Source organism: Bufo bufo, chromosome 9 (genome assembly GCF_905171765.1).
Source record: "Bufo bufo chromosome 9, aBufBuf1.1, whole genome shotgun sequence".
Classification (NCBI taxonomy): domain Eukaryota; kingdom Metazoa; phylum Chordata; class Amphibia; order Anura; family Bufonidae; genus Bufo; species Bufo bufo.
The window spans coordinates 112617706-112635197 of record NC_053397.1 but is presented as its reverse complement, the minus strand read 5'-3'; the positions used below and the strand labels follow the sequence as shown (position 1 = coordinate 112635197).

The window sequence follows — 17492 nt, the reverse complement described above, 5'->3', positions numbered from 1 at the left end:
GATGAAGATGAAGGGCAGACTTAGGTGACGGCTCCAACGGGAGACTTATGCTGCCAGGGATAGGTCCCTTTACGGTGTAGTAGACCCGGACCTTCCCCAGCCATCGAGGGGAGAACCATGAATTAGAGGGAACTCCTCAGGTACCTGAACTGAGGTATGGTGGGGGTGTGAACCTTTTTATCTAGTCAGGTTTCCTGTCCTGGATGGAGGTCCTGGTCGCATAGGTACAGTCATGGGTGAGGGGAAATATGAACTCTTAAAGATATATAATCAAATCTAATCCAAAACATGATTTGTATATGTGATATTGGAAGTTGTAGGGAAATGCACTTGTAGTGTTAGTCTTCTTTAATCCCAACTATACACACTTTCTAAAACTGAAGTGAGTGGTGTAAAACTGCATGTCCAAAATGTTGTGCTGCCCTATTTAGCAACTTTCTGAAGCCAGAATTTGGGAGTTTAGGGTTAGGGAAATTCCTTCCAATGACATCTGGCTATCTATCTAGACTTCATAATGGCCTCACACTTTTATTTTAAAGTTGATTGTCAAAGCTTTTATAGAACAGATAAGTTGTTCATGTGGTTGATAAGATGTAAACTAATACCTACCAAAACTGAACTTGCCATGTCAAAGCGTAGAAATCATACCAGTATTAGAAAATATTGCATCCACAAGAGCAGCACCAGCAATCATTTGCTGTGCTGAAAAACCTGGTGATTGTGGAGATTGGTGGCACTTCCACACCTTCCACTATCAACAACATAGTATTTATCGAACAGATGCATTCAGAATTAGTAATAGTGGAAGTAATATTTTATAGTGTCTGTGGATTTAACACCCTGAGGTGCACATCTATATGATCAGACGCACCTCTTCTTGACAGTCTTGTGTCTGCATCCGTATCCACAAATAATTTCATCTGGAACATGTCCCTGATGTCTTGAACATAAAATGCCAGAATACCCTCAAACAGTATTACGTCTGCTGGATAAACAGTTACAGACTCCTCTTTCCTTAGGGAGAGATGTGAAAAAATGGGAAAGAAAGAGGTTGAAAATATTATGATACTGCATTATACACTATATCCAAATCAAAGAGAAACAGTCGCCATGAAAAGCAGTGCAATCTGCAGGCAGCAAGTTATAGAGCAGAAGGAGCTGAGCAGATTATATGTTTTATTGGAAAAGATTCAGTAAAACTTGTAATTTATGCATTTAAATCTCTGCTCCAAGACCAGTTGTACATGCAGGCCTTCTTACCAGGTGACTGACAGCTATATCTGTATTAGGGCTGCACGATATGGGAATTTTGTGCGATTGCGATTAGGGCCCTAAAAATTGCGATAACAATATGCGATGCAATATTTTAAAGGGAATTGTGCTAGAGGTCTATTTGCTTGGATTTTCCCATATGAGCCGCTAACGCGGCTGGGTATGACGCTGTCATGTGGGGGGGATCTGTGGCTGACGCTGTCATGTGGGGGGGATCTGTGGCTGACGCTGTCATGTGGGGGGGATCTGTGGCTGACGCTGTCATGTGGGGGGGATCTGTGGCTGACGCTGTCATGTGGGGGGGATCTGTGGCTGACGCTGTCATGTGGGGGGGATCTGTGGCTGACGCTGTCATGTGGGGGGGATCTGTGGCTGACGCTGTCATGTGGGGGGGATCTGTGGCTGACGCTGTCATGTGGGGGGGATCTGTGGCTGACGCTGTCATGTGGGGGGGATCTGTGGCTGACGCTGTCATGTGGGGGGGATCTGTGGCTGACGCTGTCATGTGGGGGGGGATCTGTGGCTGACGCTGTCATGTGGGGGGGGATCTGTGGCTGACGCTGTCATGTGGGGGGGATCTGTGGCTGACGCTGTCATGTGGGGGGGATCTGTGGCTGACGCTGTCATGTGGGGGGGATCTGTGGCTGACGCTGTCATGTGGGGGGGATCTGTGGCTGACGCTGTCATGTGGGGGGGATCTGTGGCTGACGCTGTTATGTGGGGGGGGATCTGTGGATGACGCCGTTATGTGGGGGGGTTCTGTGGGTGACGCTATGTGGGGGGGGGATCTGTGGAGGACACTTATGGGGGACCTGTGGATGACGCTGTTATGGGGTGGATCTGTGGATGGCACTGTTATAGGGGATGTGTGCTATGACACATAGGGCCATGAGGGGGGCCAGCATAAGACACACATATAGCATCTTATGCTGGTCCCCCTCATGGCCCTATGTGTCCCCTCATGTGTCCTAAACTGCGCACATAACTCTCCTATTGAAAAAATGGCCAGCATCTGTACTCACTTTCACTATGAATGCACGGTAGCAAGCGGGCCAGCCGGCGCGTGACTGACGTTCACTGTCACGCTCCTCCCACTTAATTCAGGAAGCAGGGACGTGACTAAGTGACGTCAGTCACGCGCCGTCCGGATCGCTCGCTGCCGCTTGCTGCAGTACATTTATCGTGAAAGTGAGTACAGAGGCTGGCCATTTTATCAATAGGGGCCCCTTCATATATAATTGCGGCATTTTCGGGTCGGCTAAAATCGCATTTGGCGATTATCGCAATTAGATTATTTTTTCGATATATCGTGCAGCCCTAATCTGTATACACATTTGCAATGAAAACAGCTAAATGGGGAAAAATATGCTGCGGTTGGGATACTCTGAGCAGATAAAAATAAACAAAGAACCCGTATCTGCATTCTCAGGTCAGCAGATTTTTAGAGTGGAATGTGAGCATCTGTCCATGTAAGGCTTTGTTCACATCACCGTTCAGCCTTTCCGTTCTCGTGCTCCGTTTAGAAGGAGATCGGAAAGGACGAAGAAGGCACATAACTGAGCCCTTAGGACTCCATAGACTATAATGAGGTCCGTTATCTTTCTGCTCAAAAGATGATTTTGGAGCAGACAAAAGTTGTGCATGCAGGACTTTTGTCTCCGGAAAGGCTGAACCGTGATGTGAACGAAGCCTAAGGCCATGTTCACATCTCCAGATCACCGTCGGATCCTAATTGACTGCAATGAGATCTGGCTGCTTTCTGGCATAAATTACAGTTCTGATCAAAAAAGGATATCAGTAATCCAAGTCAGTCACTAGTGTAAACGAATTATATATATTCACAGAGCACCTTCACCAGTGTAAAATGTAACCCTAATATTACCAAATAACCCAAAATGTGCCAATAAAATACTTTTGACTGGTAGGCTGGGTGAGCTGAGGAAAAGAAAAATATCTTTCCCTCAAAATTGCCCTACATGCTGATGTCTCTGCCTACAAAAACAGAATGGCCGCCCTGATAGGAGGTTCCTGATACGGGATTGCCCCTTAATAGCCCTATATGTTCCTGACAAGGGATAGATACCACCACCCAATGAGAGACCTACTGTATCTATCTGTCCATTATTAATAGTCAGTGGTCAAGATACATATAAAAAAAAAAAAAGAAATTATATATGGTTATCACACACATTATATCAGCACCTATGTATCCAATGGCATCAAGATTTTATGATTACCATCAGATAACTGGAGCACATCATATGTCCCAGGTATTTTACTTTGTCGCAACGCGTTTCTCTGATCCGTGTAATGGAATCAGTTCACCAGGGGACCACATCAACGTAAATATCAACCTTTAACAATAAAGAAAAAATATGTGCAAATCAACTTAAATCCACAATGCCCATAGGGTGCTATATCGGATTAATTTGCCCAAAATACAGGAAAAACAAAAGATAACACTTATGATAGAACTTAAAGCGAACCTTTCACCTCATTTTCACTTTTTAAACTAGCCACAGTACCTTATAGATTATATTGAATGTGTTGTTATCCATGTTAGTGCCGCTTTCCTGCGCTTTTTATTCATAAAAAAAACCGTCTTATAAAGTTCTGATTTCTGCTCCAACAGTCAGGCAACAAGTCAAGGGGGTAGCCCTTCCCTCTTCTCTGGCCGTACCTCCCCTGCCCTAACGCCGCCTCTATGCTTTGTGATTGACAGCCGGCTTAGTCGCCGGGACGGTGCTTCTGAATCCTGCGCATGCGCCGTCCTCCTCATTCGCCGCGCGATCCCGTCTTTCTGGCGCTCACGATGATCACTGGCTTGCAATCTGCGGCAAGTCTACAGTGATCACGTGGGGCACTTGGAGCCTGAAGATAGTGGAGCGCGCGCACGGGAGGGAGAGCAGACAGGCAGGCATCGCGTACGGCGCATGCGCGATCCTGTTACATGGTCGCGCTTCTGTCCGCCAGAAAGACGGGATCGCGCGGCGAATGAGGAGGACGGCGCATGCGCAGGATTCAGAAGCGCCGTCCCGGCGACTGAGCCGGCTGTCAATCACAAAGCATAGAGGCGGCGTTAGGGCAGGGGAGGTACGGCCAGAGGAGAGGGAAGGGCTACCCCCTTGACTTGTTGCCTGACTGTTGGAGCAGAAATCAGAACTTTATAAGACGTTTTTTTTATGAATAAAAAGTGCAGGAAAGCGGCACTAACATGGATAACAACACACTCAAGATAATCTATAAGGTACTGTGGCTAGTTTATAAAGTGAAAATGAGGTGAAAGGTTCGCTTTAATCTATATTGGCTGTGCACATACAGCAGATAATAAAGGACTGGGCTCATTTTCACCTTAAGGACCAAGCCATTTTTTGCAAATCTGACCAGTGTCACTTTGTGTGAATAACTTTAAAACGCTTTTACTTATCCAGGCCATTCTGAGATAGTTTTTTCGTCACATGTTGTACTTCACAACACTGGAAAAATGGAGTCAAATTTTTTTTGCTTTATTTATAAAAAAAATACCAAATTTACCAAAAATTTGGCAAAAATTGCAAATTTCCAAGTTTCATTTTCTCTACTTCTAGAATACAAAGTAATACCTCCAAAAATAGTTATTAATTTAAATTCCCCATATGTCTACTTCATGTTTGGATCATTTTGGGAATGGCATTTTATTTTTTGGGGACGTTACAAGGCTAAGGCTACTTTCACACTTGCGTTAGGTGCGGATCCGTCTGGTATCTTCACAGACGGATCCGCACCTATAAATGCAAACAATGGTATCCGTTCAGTATGGATCCGTCTGCATAACAGCTTTTTCAGATCTGAGTTTTCACGATCGTGAAAACTCAGATCAGACAGTATATTCTAACACAGAGGCGTTCCCATGGTGATGGGGACGCTTCAAGCTAGAATATACTAAGAACTGTGTACAACGCTGACATCATGTTCAATATGACAGTTTTTACCCGTTCGCACACCATGCTGTGAACGTACGGCATGAGAAGCAGAACGTAAGCACACCATGCCGTCCAATTACGGCACAATTTCAAACCGTAAACCATCACTGCTAACTGCCCGGAGACCAATCGCAGCAGTCCAGTACTGGCGATAGTTGCGATTGGTAACTACACTGAATGACCAATAGCAGTGATGTAACTGAAAAAAAAGGCAGGATTTCTTCTGTACCCAGGCTGTAACCGCCTCATTTCTGCATAAGACAATTATAGCGCGAGCTCAGAAGTTCTGTGGCCATTGTATTAAAAAATATATATAATACATTTCCCTTGATCACCCCTAGTCTCTTTCGATCTCCGTCCACTTGCAAGCAATGCCCTGCAGGCTGATTCCCAACCTCATTTATCACCCCCCCCCCCCTCCCCTCAGCTTTCTATGCAGCGCCTATAATTCAGAGTTTCCATTCAGTCCGTGGGCTAGATAGGGGATGCAGGGTCAGAAAAGATCCCAGATGGATCACACAGACCTAATTTTTTGTTAAAAAAATAAGAATCACATGTTTTTGTTTTGTTTTATAAGTGAGTAAAATAAAATACATGGAAGAGGCCTATGCCATTGTCACTTCCGATACAGTCCTCTAGCGAGGATGATCCACCATTCCTCATTTTCTACTGTCATCTGCAAGCAACTCTAAACAACCGGCAAGGAGGTGTCCCAGGTGCTCTGGACTGAGGAGTCGAAATATATGGCTTTGACAAATGGCAATTTGTTTGCAAATAGTCTGGAAAGCAGTACAATAATGAGTGTCTGTAGGCAATAGTGAAGCATGGTGGAGGTTCTTGCAAGTTTGGGGCTGCATTTCAGCAAATGGAGTTGGGGATTTTGTCAGGATTAAAGGGGTTCTCTGGGATCAGATATCAATATGGGATCAGCAGGTGTCCCGCCTCCCGGCACTTGAGCGCAGCAGCCTTCTGGTAGTTCACCAAGCACATCACCATACATAGTATAGCAGCTGTCCTTTGTATTCCAGATCAGCCCCATTCACTTGTCTAAGCCATGTGACCAATGAACATGACGTCATATGGCCTAGGATGAGGCCTAAGCACTTACAGCGTGCTGTGGCCTCTTCATACGGCTGATCAGCGGGGGTCCCAAGAGTTGGACCTCTGCCAATCTTTATATACAGCCCTCAATGCTGAGAAATACAGGCAGATACTTATCCATCACGCACTACCATCAGATAGGTGTCCGACGGGCTGCAAATTTATTCTGCAGCAGGACAATGACCTCAAACATACAGCCAATGTAATTAAGAAGTATCTTCAGTGTAAAGAAGAACCAGGAGCCCTGGAAGTAACAATATGGCCCCCACAGAGCAATGATTTCAGCATCATTGGGTCTGTCTAGAATTATATGAAGAGACAGAAGGATTTGAGCAAGCCTACATCCACAGAAGATCTGTGGTTACTTCTTTAAGATGTTTGAAACAACCTCCCTGCAGAGTTCCTTCAAAAACTGTGTACCAGTGACTGTAAAATAATTTATGCCATTTTGAAGGCAAAGGCTAGTTACACCAAATATAGATTTGATTTAGATCTCTATTTTGTTCAAATTGCAGTTTCTTAAAAAAAAAAAAAAAAAAAGAAGATTAAAAACTTATAATTTTTGAAACCAGGGATGCCCAACCTAATTACAACTCCCCGGATGCCTGGGAAGCCTACAGGTGGTATGGCATGCTGTGAGTTGTAGTTTTGCAACAGCTGGAGGGCCGCAGGTTGGGCATCTCCGCTTTAAACCATTTTTACATTGCAGCATTATTTCAACATCTGCCTAAAACATTTGCACAGGACTTTATACACACATTGAGTTACTGAACTCTTGTCTGTGAAACACAAGGCAAGCCCGTCTTCCAATTACCTGGAGTGGGTGACAAAGTCATAAACTGGGATCTGCACAGTTTTCTCTTCCATGAGCTCTCGGAGAGTCTTCAAGATTAGTTCATTGTCAAAGGCATCTATGGAAGAAATGAATAGATCTCAGGGTGGTAATAACTGCAAGGCAAATTCATTGAAGATTATTTGAAACAAAAACCTGCTATCTGAACAGCTATAGACCCAAAATTGAAACCAAAATGCTGCATGGACTTTAGCATGGAGTAAGCCATGTTAAATAATCCAGAACTCCTTAATGAACTGGAAAGAAAATATCTTCTACCATCCCCTGTTGCAGTGTTTTAATAGGTTGGTTGATAATTTATCCACACGCTTTATTGTACAAGTAATTAAATCATAATTGTGTTATTACAATTCTAGAATTGTATGGCGAATGAATCAGTTGGTACTTTATAATATATGAATGCTGAGTAACAAAAAAGAGACAACATAAGCATTGAACCATGCGCTGAGACGCATTTGGCAGGAAACCCTGTTTGGGCCTCAAGGACAGAAAGAAATAGAAAAAAAAAAAAGTGTAACCCATTTGAGGTTTACAGACAACTCGACAGGCAGGTTTTCAATCCAGAAATGGTCTGAAATCTTGATAGAACTAGGACCAATTGGACATAACCACTAATAACGCCTTCCCGACACTTGACGTAATAGTACTTCATGGCGGCAGGTGACTTGCCGCATTTTGACGTACTATTGCGTCATGGTGATTGGGCAGGCACCAGAGCGGTGCGCCAGTGCTCAAGACTATAAATAAACAGGAGCCATTGGCTCCTAAACTGAAAAATTTAAGTCAAATAAAAAATTGTTACCAAATTGAAAATATATCTAATTATAAAAAAAAAAACAAAAAAAAAAACACAGGTCACAGTAATGAGCCAGCACTACATATTAGGGGTGTCACGATACCAAAATTTTTAATCGGTTTCGATACCATAAAAAAAAAAAACTATTGCGATACTCGATACCATTCGATAGCACGCAAAAAAAACAAAAAACACACCATTCCGCATTGTATGGAACGTCCGGCCCATAATAGAACAGTCCTGCTGTGGCGGGGACCCGATGCCATGTACAGGCTGCCCAATGCCCCAGGCTGCGTCTCCTAGGCAACCTGTTAGTGTATTACACTAGCAGGCAATGCATTACAATACAGATGCATTGTAATGCATTGCAGAGGTGCTTAGACCCCCAAAAGTTGAAGTCCCAGAGTGGGACAGAAATAAAAAGTTTAAAAAAAAGAAAAGAAAAGAAAGTGTTTTTAACCCTTTCTACCCTGGAGGGTTTTTTGTGTCCTTGTTTTGCGCTCCCTGCCTTCCCAGAGCCATAACTTTATTTTTCTGTTCACATAGCCATACGAGGGCTGCTTTTTTTCCAGGACAAGGTGTACTTTCCAATGCCACCATTTAATATTGCATATAATGTAGTGGGAAGCGGGAAAAAAAATTCCAAATGGGGTGGAATTTTATTCTACAGGTCAGTACGAATCCGGCGATACCTTATATGTATAGTTTCATATGCGTTTTGATAGTGGTAAAATAAATAAATAGGTAAATAAATAAAAGAAGTGGGGAAAAAAATATTTTTAATTTTTTTTTGTAATTGTGTACGGAGCTGTATGGGGGCTCATTTTTTTGCGGGGCGATCTGAACTTTTCATTGATACCATTCTGGGGTGTGTATGACTGATCGCTTTTTATTAAAAAAAATTGTAGAAAATGAAGCAAACCAAAAACGGCCATTTTGACGCTTTTTTCCGTTTTGCCATATGGGGAATATATTTTTATATTATGGGTGTTTTTGCACATCGCGACACCCATGATGTGTATTTTTTTAGTTCTTTTATATTTATTTTGGGAAAAGGGAGGCGATTAAAAAAATTTTTTTTTACATTTTTTTTTATAGTTTCCATAGGCAACTATAACAAGCAATTAGTTATAGATTGCTATTCTCATAGACCCCAATGCGCTAGAATTGGAGTCTATGAGAAAATTGCTAGTTTCCTATGGAGCCCTATTACAGGCAAGGGCTCCATAGGAAATACTATGCAGCAGCCTCCTGTCATTCACAAAGACAGGGGCTGCTGCACACAAGCTCAGGCTCCTCCGATCGCCGCATGGGGGAGCCAGAGCATCACTGGAAGCGCGAGCTTCCGGTGTTTCACGCGCTCCGATGCCGTGGTCAGGATTGATCCGCGATCGGTATTACAGCTGGTTGGGGACATTAGCCGCGGGTGTCTGCTATAAGAAACAGCAGGCCACCAGCAGCTATGGTACCCGCTCCGCAGGGGGCACCATCTTTAACCACCTCCCGACTGCCTAACGCAGTGATGCGTCCTGCGGGCGGCCGGTTTATTCCTCCTGGATGTATCGGTGGGTCATCTCGCGAAACGCGAGATTTCCTGTGAAAGCGCGCTCACAGGATCGCAAGGTAAACAAGTTGATCTACAGAGGCGATCATTCGCTGGCAGGCTGTAGATGCGATTTTTTTTACCCCATAAAGGTATATCAGACGCTGTTTTGTTAACAGCGTCTGATATACCTGCTACCTGGTCCTCTGGTGGTCCCTTTTGCTTGGATCGACCTTCAGAGGACACAGGCAGCTCTGTAAGTAGCAGCAAGCACCACACTACACTATACCCCCCCCTGTCACTTATTAACCCCTAATCACCCCATATAGACTCCCTGATCACCCCCCTGTAAGGCTCCATTCAGACATCCGTATGTGTTTTGCGGATCCACAAAACACGGACACCGGCAATGTGCTTTCCGCATTTTGCGGATCCGCACATTGCCAGAACTATATAGAAAATGACTTTTCTTATCCGCAATTGCGGACAAGAATAGGACATGTTCTATATTTTTGCGGAACGGAAGTGCGGACCCGGAAGTGCAGATCCGCAATTCCGGATCCGAGCGGGACAAAGTCTGTCCCCATAGAAATGAATGGGTCCGCAATTCCGTTCCGCAAAATGCGGAACAGAATTGCGGACGTGTGAATGGGGCCTTAGGGTCCCTTATCACCGCCAGTTAGTTAGCCACTTGTTAGGTAGTTACTTAAACACTATTGCCTACTAGGCTATCTAACCACTCTTGTCCCAGACTAATAAAACGTAACTTTTACTTAATCATGTTTAAAAAACAAAAAAATATATATTGTGAGCTACCTATAGGGTTAAAAACACTGTACCCCATGTGGCTTACTGTATATAAAGAATCACTGGGTGTATGAGTTGGCGGGAGTGCACTAACACCGCTCAGTCATACATCATATTCCCAGTTGTATAAACAGGTTTAGGTACTTTTAAGTTCATCTAACCTTGGTGTGTTATTCCCCAGACATGGGGGCCAAGCAGTTATCAGGCATTTTTTGAACCTGTTTATACAACTGGGAATATGATGTATGACTGAGCGGTGTTAGTGCACTCCCGCCAACTCATACACCCAGTGATTCTTTATATACAGTAAGCCACATGGGGGCAACTGCCACCAATGATTAATACTGGGGAGAGAGGGGGGCACACTGCCCACTGCCACCAATGCAGAGTCAGAGACTGAAGAACATTCCCGACACCCGACCTCTGAGAGGACGCTGTGATCCACGCGATTAACCCCTCAGGTGCCGGGAATGAGAGTCACAGAATTCCTTCCCCCACGCCGAACTGCTAAGAGCGCCGCCGCAAGCGGCCAGCAGGTTTTCGGGGACATTTGCACGAGTACAATACTCTGCAAATGTCCAGTATCGGTTCATGCTGGGGCGGGCGGCCGCAGATAGAAGCGGTCAGCGCACATGACCGCTTCTATGACGTCACAAAACACCGCGGTAATTAGGAAACGGCGATATCGCCATATCAGTGGGTTTTTTAATACCGCGGTATATCGAGATACCGGTATATCGCCCAACCCTAGTCTGTACAGCACTCAGTGTGGCCGCAGGGAAATCCGTACTCCAGTGCACTGCAGTGTACGGATTGTAAAGCACAATGGGCACCTGATCTTCAGATGCCCATTTCGCTAGGAAAAGTAAAAAACAATAAAAGGTATATTACAAATATGCTTTATCACATGTACTTCAGATGTTAATAAAATAAAGGTTTAGGAACACAAACAGGTAATTAGCGACTCTTTAAATGTACAACTAATGGCTTATTCATTTGTAGTCTAGGCGTCACCAAGTCTGAAAATGAAGACAGGGGCATTGAATATGTCCTACCTGGGTGATCAAAGTTGAATTGGCCTTTGAGAGCTTTGCTCTTCTGCTCTTGAGTTAATATGCGATAAAAGCTGTCCTGACTTATCATAACCACCTGCTTCTGATGATGATCCACCTCATTCTGCCCCAGGAGCTGCACAATCTTGGAACATACAGATGACTGTACAGGAATAAGAAAACAGATTTAGAGAATACAGGCATATTACACACAGCTGTAAAGAGACTAATACATTCTGGCTTCATTTCATATCAGGTCAGGTCATTCCTTCAGTCCTTTCTGGCACGTTAGGGCTCATGCACACAAGTGTGCATTCCATGGCCGTTCCACAAAAATATAAAACACGTCCTATTGTTGTCTGCATTACAAAGATAGGACTGTTCTATTAGGAGCCGGCTGTTCCAGAAAACGTGGAATAAACGTGATCGGCATCAGTGTTTTGCAGACCGCAAACAAGGCAACGGTCGTGTGCATGAGCTCTTAGCAAGATTTTTATACGGCCATCCTGCCAGTGGTGACCAAGTGGGCTACTTAGAAAACAACGTTATTACTGATGTACCAGCATTAAAGGGCATCTGTCAGATTTGTTCCTATGAAACTGACCCGTCACATGTGCGCTTGGCAGCTGAAGGCACCTGCAATTGGTCCCATGTTCATAAGTCCCTTCATTACTGAGAAAAATGTAGTTTTAATTTACACAAATGAGCCTCTAGAAACAATGCGGGCTATATTGTTACAACTAGAGGCTCTGCCTTCTTTCTAACTGCCATTCCTCTGCAGTACTGCACGTCCTCTATTGCCCTCTGCCTGTGCCAGGACGGGCTTCTCATTTGGATGTCAGGTGAGGGGGACTCTTTACTTATATTAAAACATCATTTTCCTCAGCAATGCGGGCACATATGAACATGGGACCAACACAGATGCCTTCAGCTGCCAAATGCACATGCAACAGGTCAGTTTCATAGGTACAAAACTGCTGACAGATGCCCTTTAATATTGTAAATTGAGGGACCACTGTAACTAGTTTAAAGAGGATACCTCTGTAGGGTCATTTTGTACAAATACATAAATGGTCTAAAATTCACCAGTATTTTCATATATTTGCAAAAGGGATCAGGAACGAATTTGCTCATTTTAGGAGCACATTAAAGAGGACCTTTCATGCGATTTTATTAAGGGAGATATATACCTGTACTTGCGGTGTACCCCCCGCTGATGCTGCCACCCTGCTTAATTTTTTTAAAATATGCTTCCTGTGCCCCGGCGGTGTACAACGGGGCATAGTAAACATTTTTAAAAAAATTTTTAAAAAATCAAGCATGGTGGCAGCATAATCCCTGCAAGTTCAGGTATACATCTCCCTTAATAAAACCACATGAAAGGTCCTCTTTAAAGGGGATATCCAAGAGTAAGGCCTTGATGGTGAGCATACTTATCTGGTCCGCGGTGCTGGCTGCCAGGCTGGCTGTTACTTGCTCTGCAATGTGGAAATCTATATCAGTCAACAGGAGGCATGTGACCGCTGTAGCCAATCAATCAATCACAGGCCACAATAGTGACCTACCACAGAGTCACGTGACCAGGTGTCGTAACACAAGGGGAGCAGGTCACCACTGCAGCCTGTGATTGGCTGCAGCGGTCACATGACCCTTGTTGACAGATATTGATTTCAGCGCAGCAGGGAGAGGAACAGCCAGTCTAGAAGCTTTAGACAATGAACTCAGCAGCGTGGACCAGGTAAGTATGATCCCAACTGCATGTCGGCCACTCTGGGAGGTCTGTCTTACTCTTGGATAACCCCTTTAACTCATGTCTAATATATATATATTCAACACACATTCCTGGTTAAAAGTCAGTATTTTATTTTAAAAAGGCATTGTTAGTAGAATTAATTAACCCTTACATGCACCAAAACACACAGTTACATTGTGGTGCAGTGTAAAGAGTCTGAAGCTGGCTGTATAATAGAATAGGTACCTGGCTGGTATTTGAGATTATGCCACCGTCAATAATGATCGAGGCATCTGTGGGCTCCCTCTGTCCTCTGATCGGAGCACCAGCTGTGAAATTGTAGGGTTGATTGACATGACAGCCTGGGGCTTGAGACAGTTCCAAGGGCCGTCATGACTATCTGAATTTCACAGACTGTAATAGTATTGTATTGCGGTCTATAGGGCAAGCGATAAGCAGATCAGTCCCCTAAGGGAACGAAAACTTACACCAAAAGAATTTAGGAACAGTTAAAACATGTAAAAAAATAAAATCAAATAAGAAAAAAACTCAAATTACTCCTTCCCCAATTTTATATATAAAATAAACCATAAAAAAAAATATAAAAATATATTTCTCCTGCACAGTGTATGCAATAACAGAAAAACTAAAATGCATGATTTGCCATTTTTTTTGTCAACTTGTGCCTAGGGTTGGGCGATATACCAGTATCTCCATATACCGCGGTATTAAAAAAAACAACGATATGGCGATATCGCTGTTTCCCAATTACCGCGATTATTTTGTGACGTCATAGAAGCGGTCATGTGCGCTGACCGCTTCTATCTGCGTCCGCCCACCCCAGCATGAACCGATACTGGACATTTGCAGAGTACTTGTACTCGTGCAAATGTCCCCGATACCTGCTGGCCGCTTGCGGCGGGGCTCTTAGCAGTTCGGCGTGGTGGAAGGAATTCTGTGACTCATTCCCAGCACCCGACCTCTGAGAAGACGCTGTCATCTGCGCAATTAACCCCTCAGGTGTGGGGTGCCAGGAATTAACCTCTCAGAGGTTGGGTGCCAGGAATGTTCTTCAGTCTGACTCTGCATTGGTGGCAGTGGGCAGTGCGCCCCCCCTCCCTCCCCAGTATTAATCATTGGTAGCAGTGGCCACAGGGTCCCCCTCCTCCCCCACATCATTGGTGGCAGTGGACCCCCACCTCCCTCCCCAGTATTAATCATTGGTGGCAGTGGCCACAGGGTCCCCCTCCTCCCCCACATCATTGGTGGCAGTGGACCCCCACCTCCCTCCCCACTATTAATCATTGGTGGCAGTGGCCACAGGGTCCCCCTCCTCCCCATCATTGGTGGCAGTGGGCAGTGCGCCCCCCCCTCCCCAGTATTAATCATTGGTGGCAGTGGCCACAGGGTCCCCCTTCTCCCCCCCCCCCCCCCCCCCATTGGTGGCAGTGGGCAGTTCCGATCAGAGTCCCAGCAGTGTAATGCTGGGGCTCCGATCAGTTACCTTGGCAGCCAAGACGCTACTGAAGTCCTGGCTGCCATGGTATGCTAGTGAGCAGCATTATACTCACGTGCGATGTGGCCGCCGGGCGCTCCAGACAGAATGATTAATACTGGGGAGGGGGGGGGGGGGGCACTGCCACCAATGATGGGGGAGGGGGACCCTGTGGCCAGTACAACCAATGATTAATACTGGATGGGGGGGGGGGGGGGGGGCTGAGTTACCAGAGGGAAATGATGATAAGAGGGAGAGGCTGGGGGGCACATGAGAGGCTGATCAGAGGCTGGGGGGCGGATCAGAGGCTGGAGGGCTGTTTTTTAGACTTTTGGTTGGTCAGTGGTCATAAAATAAATGTGTTATTTATTTAATTGTTATAATTGGTATCGGTAATTAACGTCTCCTTGTGGCCCCCCCCCCACACAGTGTAACGTCTCCTTGTGCCCCCCCCCCCCACACAGTGTAACGTCTCCTTGTGGCCCCCCCCCACACAGTGTAACGTCTCCTTGTGGCCCCCCCCCCCCACACAGTGTAACGTCTCTTTGTGGGGCCCCCCCCCACACAGTGTAACGTCTCCTTGTGGGGCCCCCCCCCACACAGTGTAACGTCTCCTTGTGGGGCCCCCCCCCCCCCCCCAGTGTAACGTCTCCTTGTGGGGCCCCCCCCCCACACAGTGTAACGTCTCCTTGTGGGGCCCCCCCCCCCCACACAGTGTAACGTCTCCTTGTGGGGGCCCCCCCCCCCCACACAGTGTAACGTCTCCTTGTGGCCCCCCCCCCCCCCACACAGTGTAACGTCTCCTTGTGGCCCCCCCCCACACAGTGTAACGTCTCCTTGTGGCCCCCCCCCACACAGTGTAACGTCTCCTTGGGGGGCCCCCCCCCCCACAGTGTAACGTCTCCTTGTGGGGCCCCCCCCCCCACACAGTGTAACGTCTCCTTGTGGGGCCCCCCCCCCCCACACAGTGTAACGTCTCCTTGTGGCCCCCCCCCACACAGTGTAACGTCTCCTTGTGGCCCCCCCCCACACAGTGTAACGTCTCCTTGTGGCCCCCACACAGTGTAACGTCTCCTTGTGGCCCCCCCCCACACAGTGTAACGTCTCCTTGTGGCCCCCCCCCCCCCCACACAGTGTAACGTCTCCTTGTGGCCCCCCCCCCACACAGTGTAACGTCTCCTTGTGGCCCCCCCCCACACAGTGTAACGTCTCCTTGTGGCCCCCCCCCACACAGTGTAACGTCTCCTTGTGGCCCCCCCCCACACAGTGTAACGTCTCCTTGTGGCCCCCCCCCCCACACAGTGTAACGTCTCCTTGTGGCCCCAAGTGTTTTTTTCTTCTAAATGGGCATTTATCGTGATATATATCGTTATCGCGATAAATTTCTTAATATCGTTATCGTGGGAATATTTTTGATATCGTCCAACCCTACTTGTGCCTGCCCCGCCCCCCCCCCCCCCCAAATAAAGTGATCGAAAACTTGTATGTACCCAAAATGGTACCATTAAAAAGTGCATCTCACCACCCAAAAAATCCTCATATAGATCTGTTCATGGAGAATTTATCAGAATAGATGGACTATAGTGATGCAAAGGGAAAAAAAAACGTTTTTTCAAAGTTTTTTGAAGCAGCAAGATAAAAAAAACTACATAAATTTGGTATTTCCGTAATTGTACTGACCCGCAGAACAAGGTTGTCATGTCATTTTCTCTTGAAAGGCTAAAAAGGAAAAAAAACTAAAATAAAAAGTTAACCTTTTTGCTGATCTGATGTGTCCCTTTATGGGGTAATAACTTTGGAATGCTTCTACTTATCAAAGCCATTCTGAGAATGCTTTTTCGTGACACATGGTAATTCATGACTTAATGGTAAATCTGGATCGATGTTTCACCTTTATTAAAAATAATCCCAAATTTATGGCGCCTGCTGCACACTACAAAGTGCGGTGGAGGTCGCGAAGGGCTAAACAGCTAAACTGTGGGGTTGCCGTAAATATCATGAAACCGGACAATCTCTTTAAGGGTGCCTTCACACGCTGTGGATTTTATCTGAAAATCTGTTCCATTCACCTTAATGGGGCTTGCAGAAATCCAAATGTTTGCCGCCCCTTTCAATTGAATAGAATTGATTTTCTGCAACAAGATCTGCAGCGTGTGAAGGCACCCTTAGGGCTCTTACACACCTGCGTTATTGTCTTCCGGCATAGAGTTCCGTCGTCGGGGCTCTATGCCGGAAGAATCCTGATCAGGATTATCCTAATGCATTCTGAATGGAGAGAAATCCGTTCAGGATGCATCAGGATGTCTTCAGTTCCGGAACGGAACGTTTTTTGGCCGGAGAAAATACCGCAGCATGCTGCGCTTTTTACTCCGGCCAAAAATCCGGAACACTTGCCGCAAGGCCGGATCCGGAATTAATGCCCATTGGAAGGCATTGATCCGGATCCGGCCTTAAGCTAAACGTCGTTTCGGCGCATTGCCGGAGCCGACATTTAGCTTTTTCTGAATGGTTACCATGGCTGCCGGGATGCTAAAGTCCTGGCAGCCATGGTAAGTGTAGTGGGGAGCGGGAGAGCAGTGTACTTACCGTCCGTGCGGCTCCCCGGGCGCTCCAGAGTGACGTCAGGGCGCCCCAAGCGCATGGATCACGTGATCGCATGGATCACGTCATCCATGCGCATGGGGCGCTCCGACGTCATTCTGGAGCGCCCGGGGAGCCGCACGGACTGTAAGTATACCGCTCCCCCGCTCCCCACTACTACTATGGCAACCAGGACTTTAATAGCGTCCTGGCTGCCATAGTAACACTGAAAGCATTTGGAAGACGGTTCCGTCTTCAAATGCTTTCAGTACACTTGCGTTTTTCCGGATCCGGCGGGC

The 17492-nt window shown here is 46.1% G+C and overlaps 1 protein-coding gene across 1 annotated transcript in view; it reads right to left on the bottom strand.

The window, feature by feature from the left end:
* Positions 1 to 17492, bottom strand: part of LOC120979122 (uridine-cytidine kinase 2) — a 148174-nt gene that overhangs the window by 52793 nt on the left and 77889 nt on the right. Inside the window, exons 2-4 of the mRNA XM_040407666.1 lie at positions 11390 to 11549; positions 7150 to 7246; positions 872 to 1014 (exon numbers count right to left, since the gene is read on the bottom strand). Of these exons, the coding sequence (XP_040263600.1) occupies positions 872 to 1014; positions 7150 to 7246; positions 11390 to 11549 (400 nt within the window). The remainder of the gene's footprint in view (positions 1 to 871; positions 1015 to 7149; positions 7247 to 11389; positions 11550 to 17492) is intronic.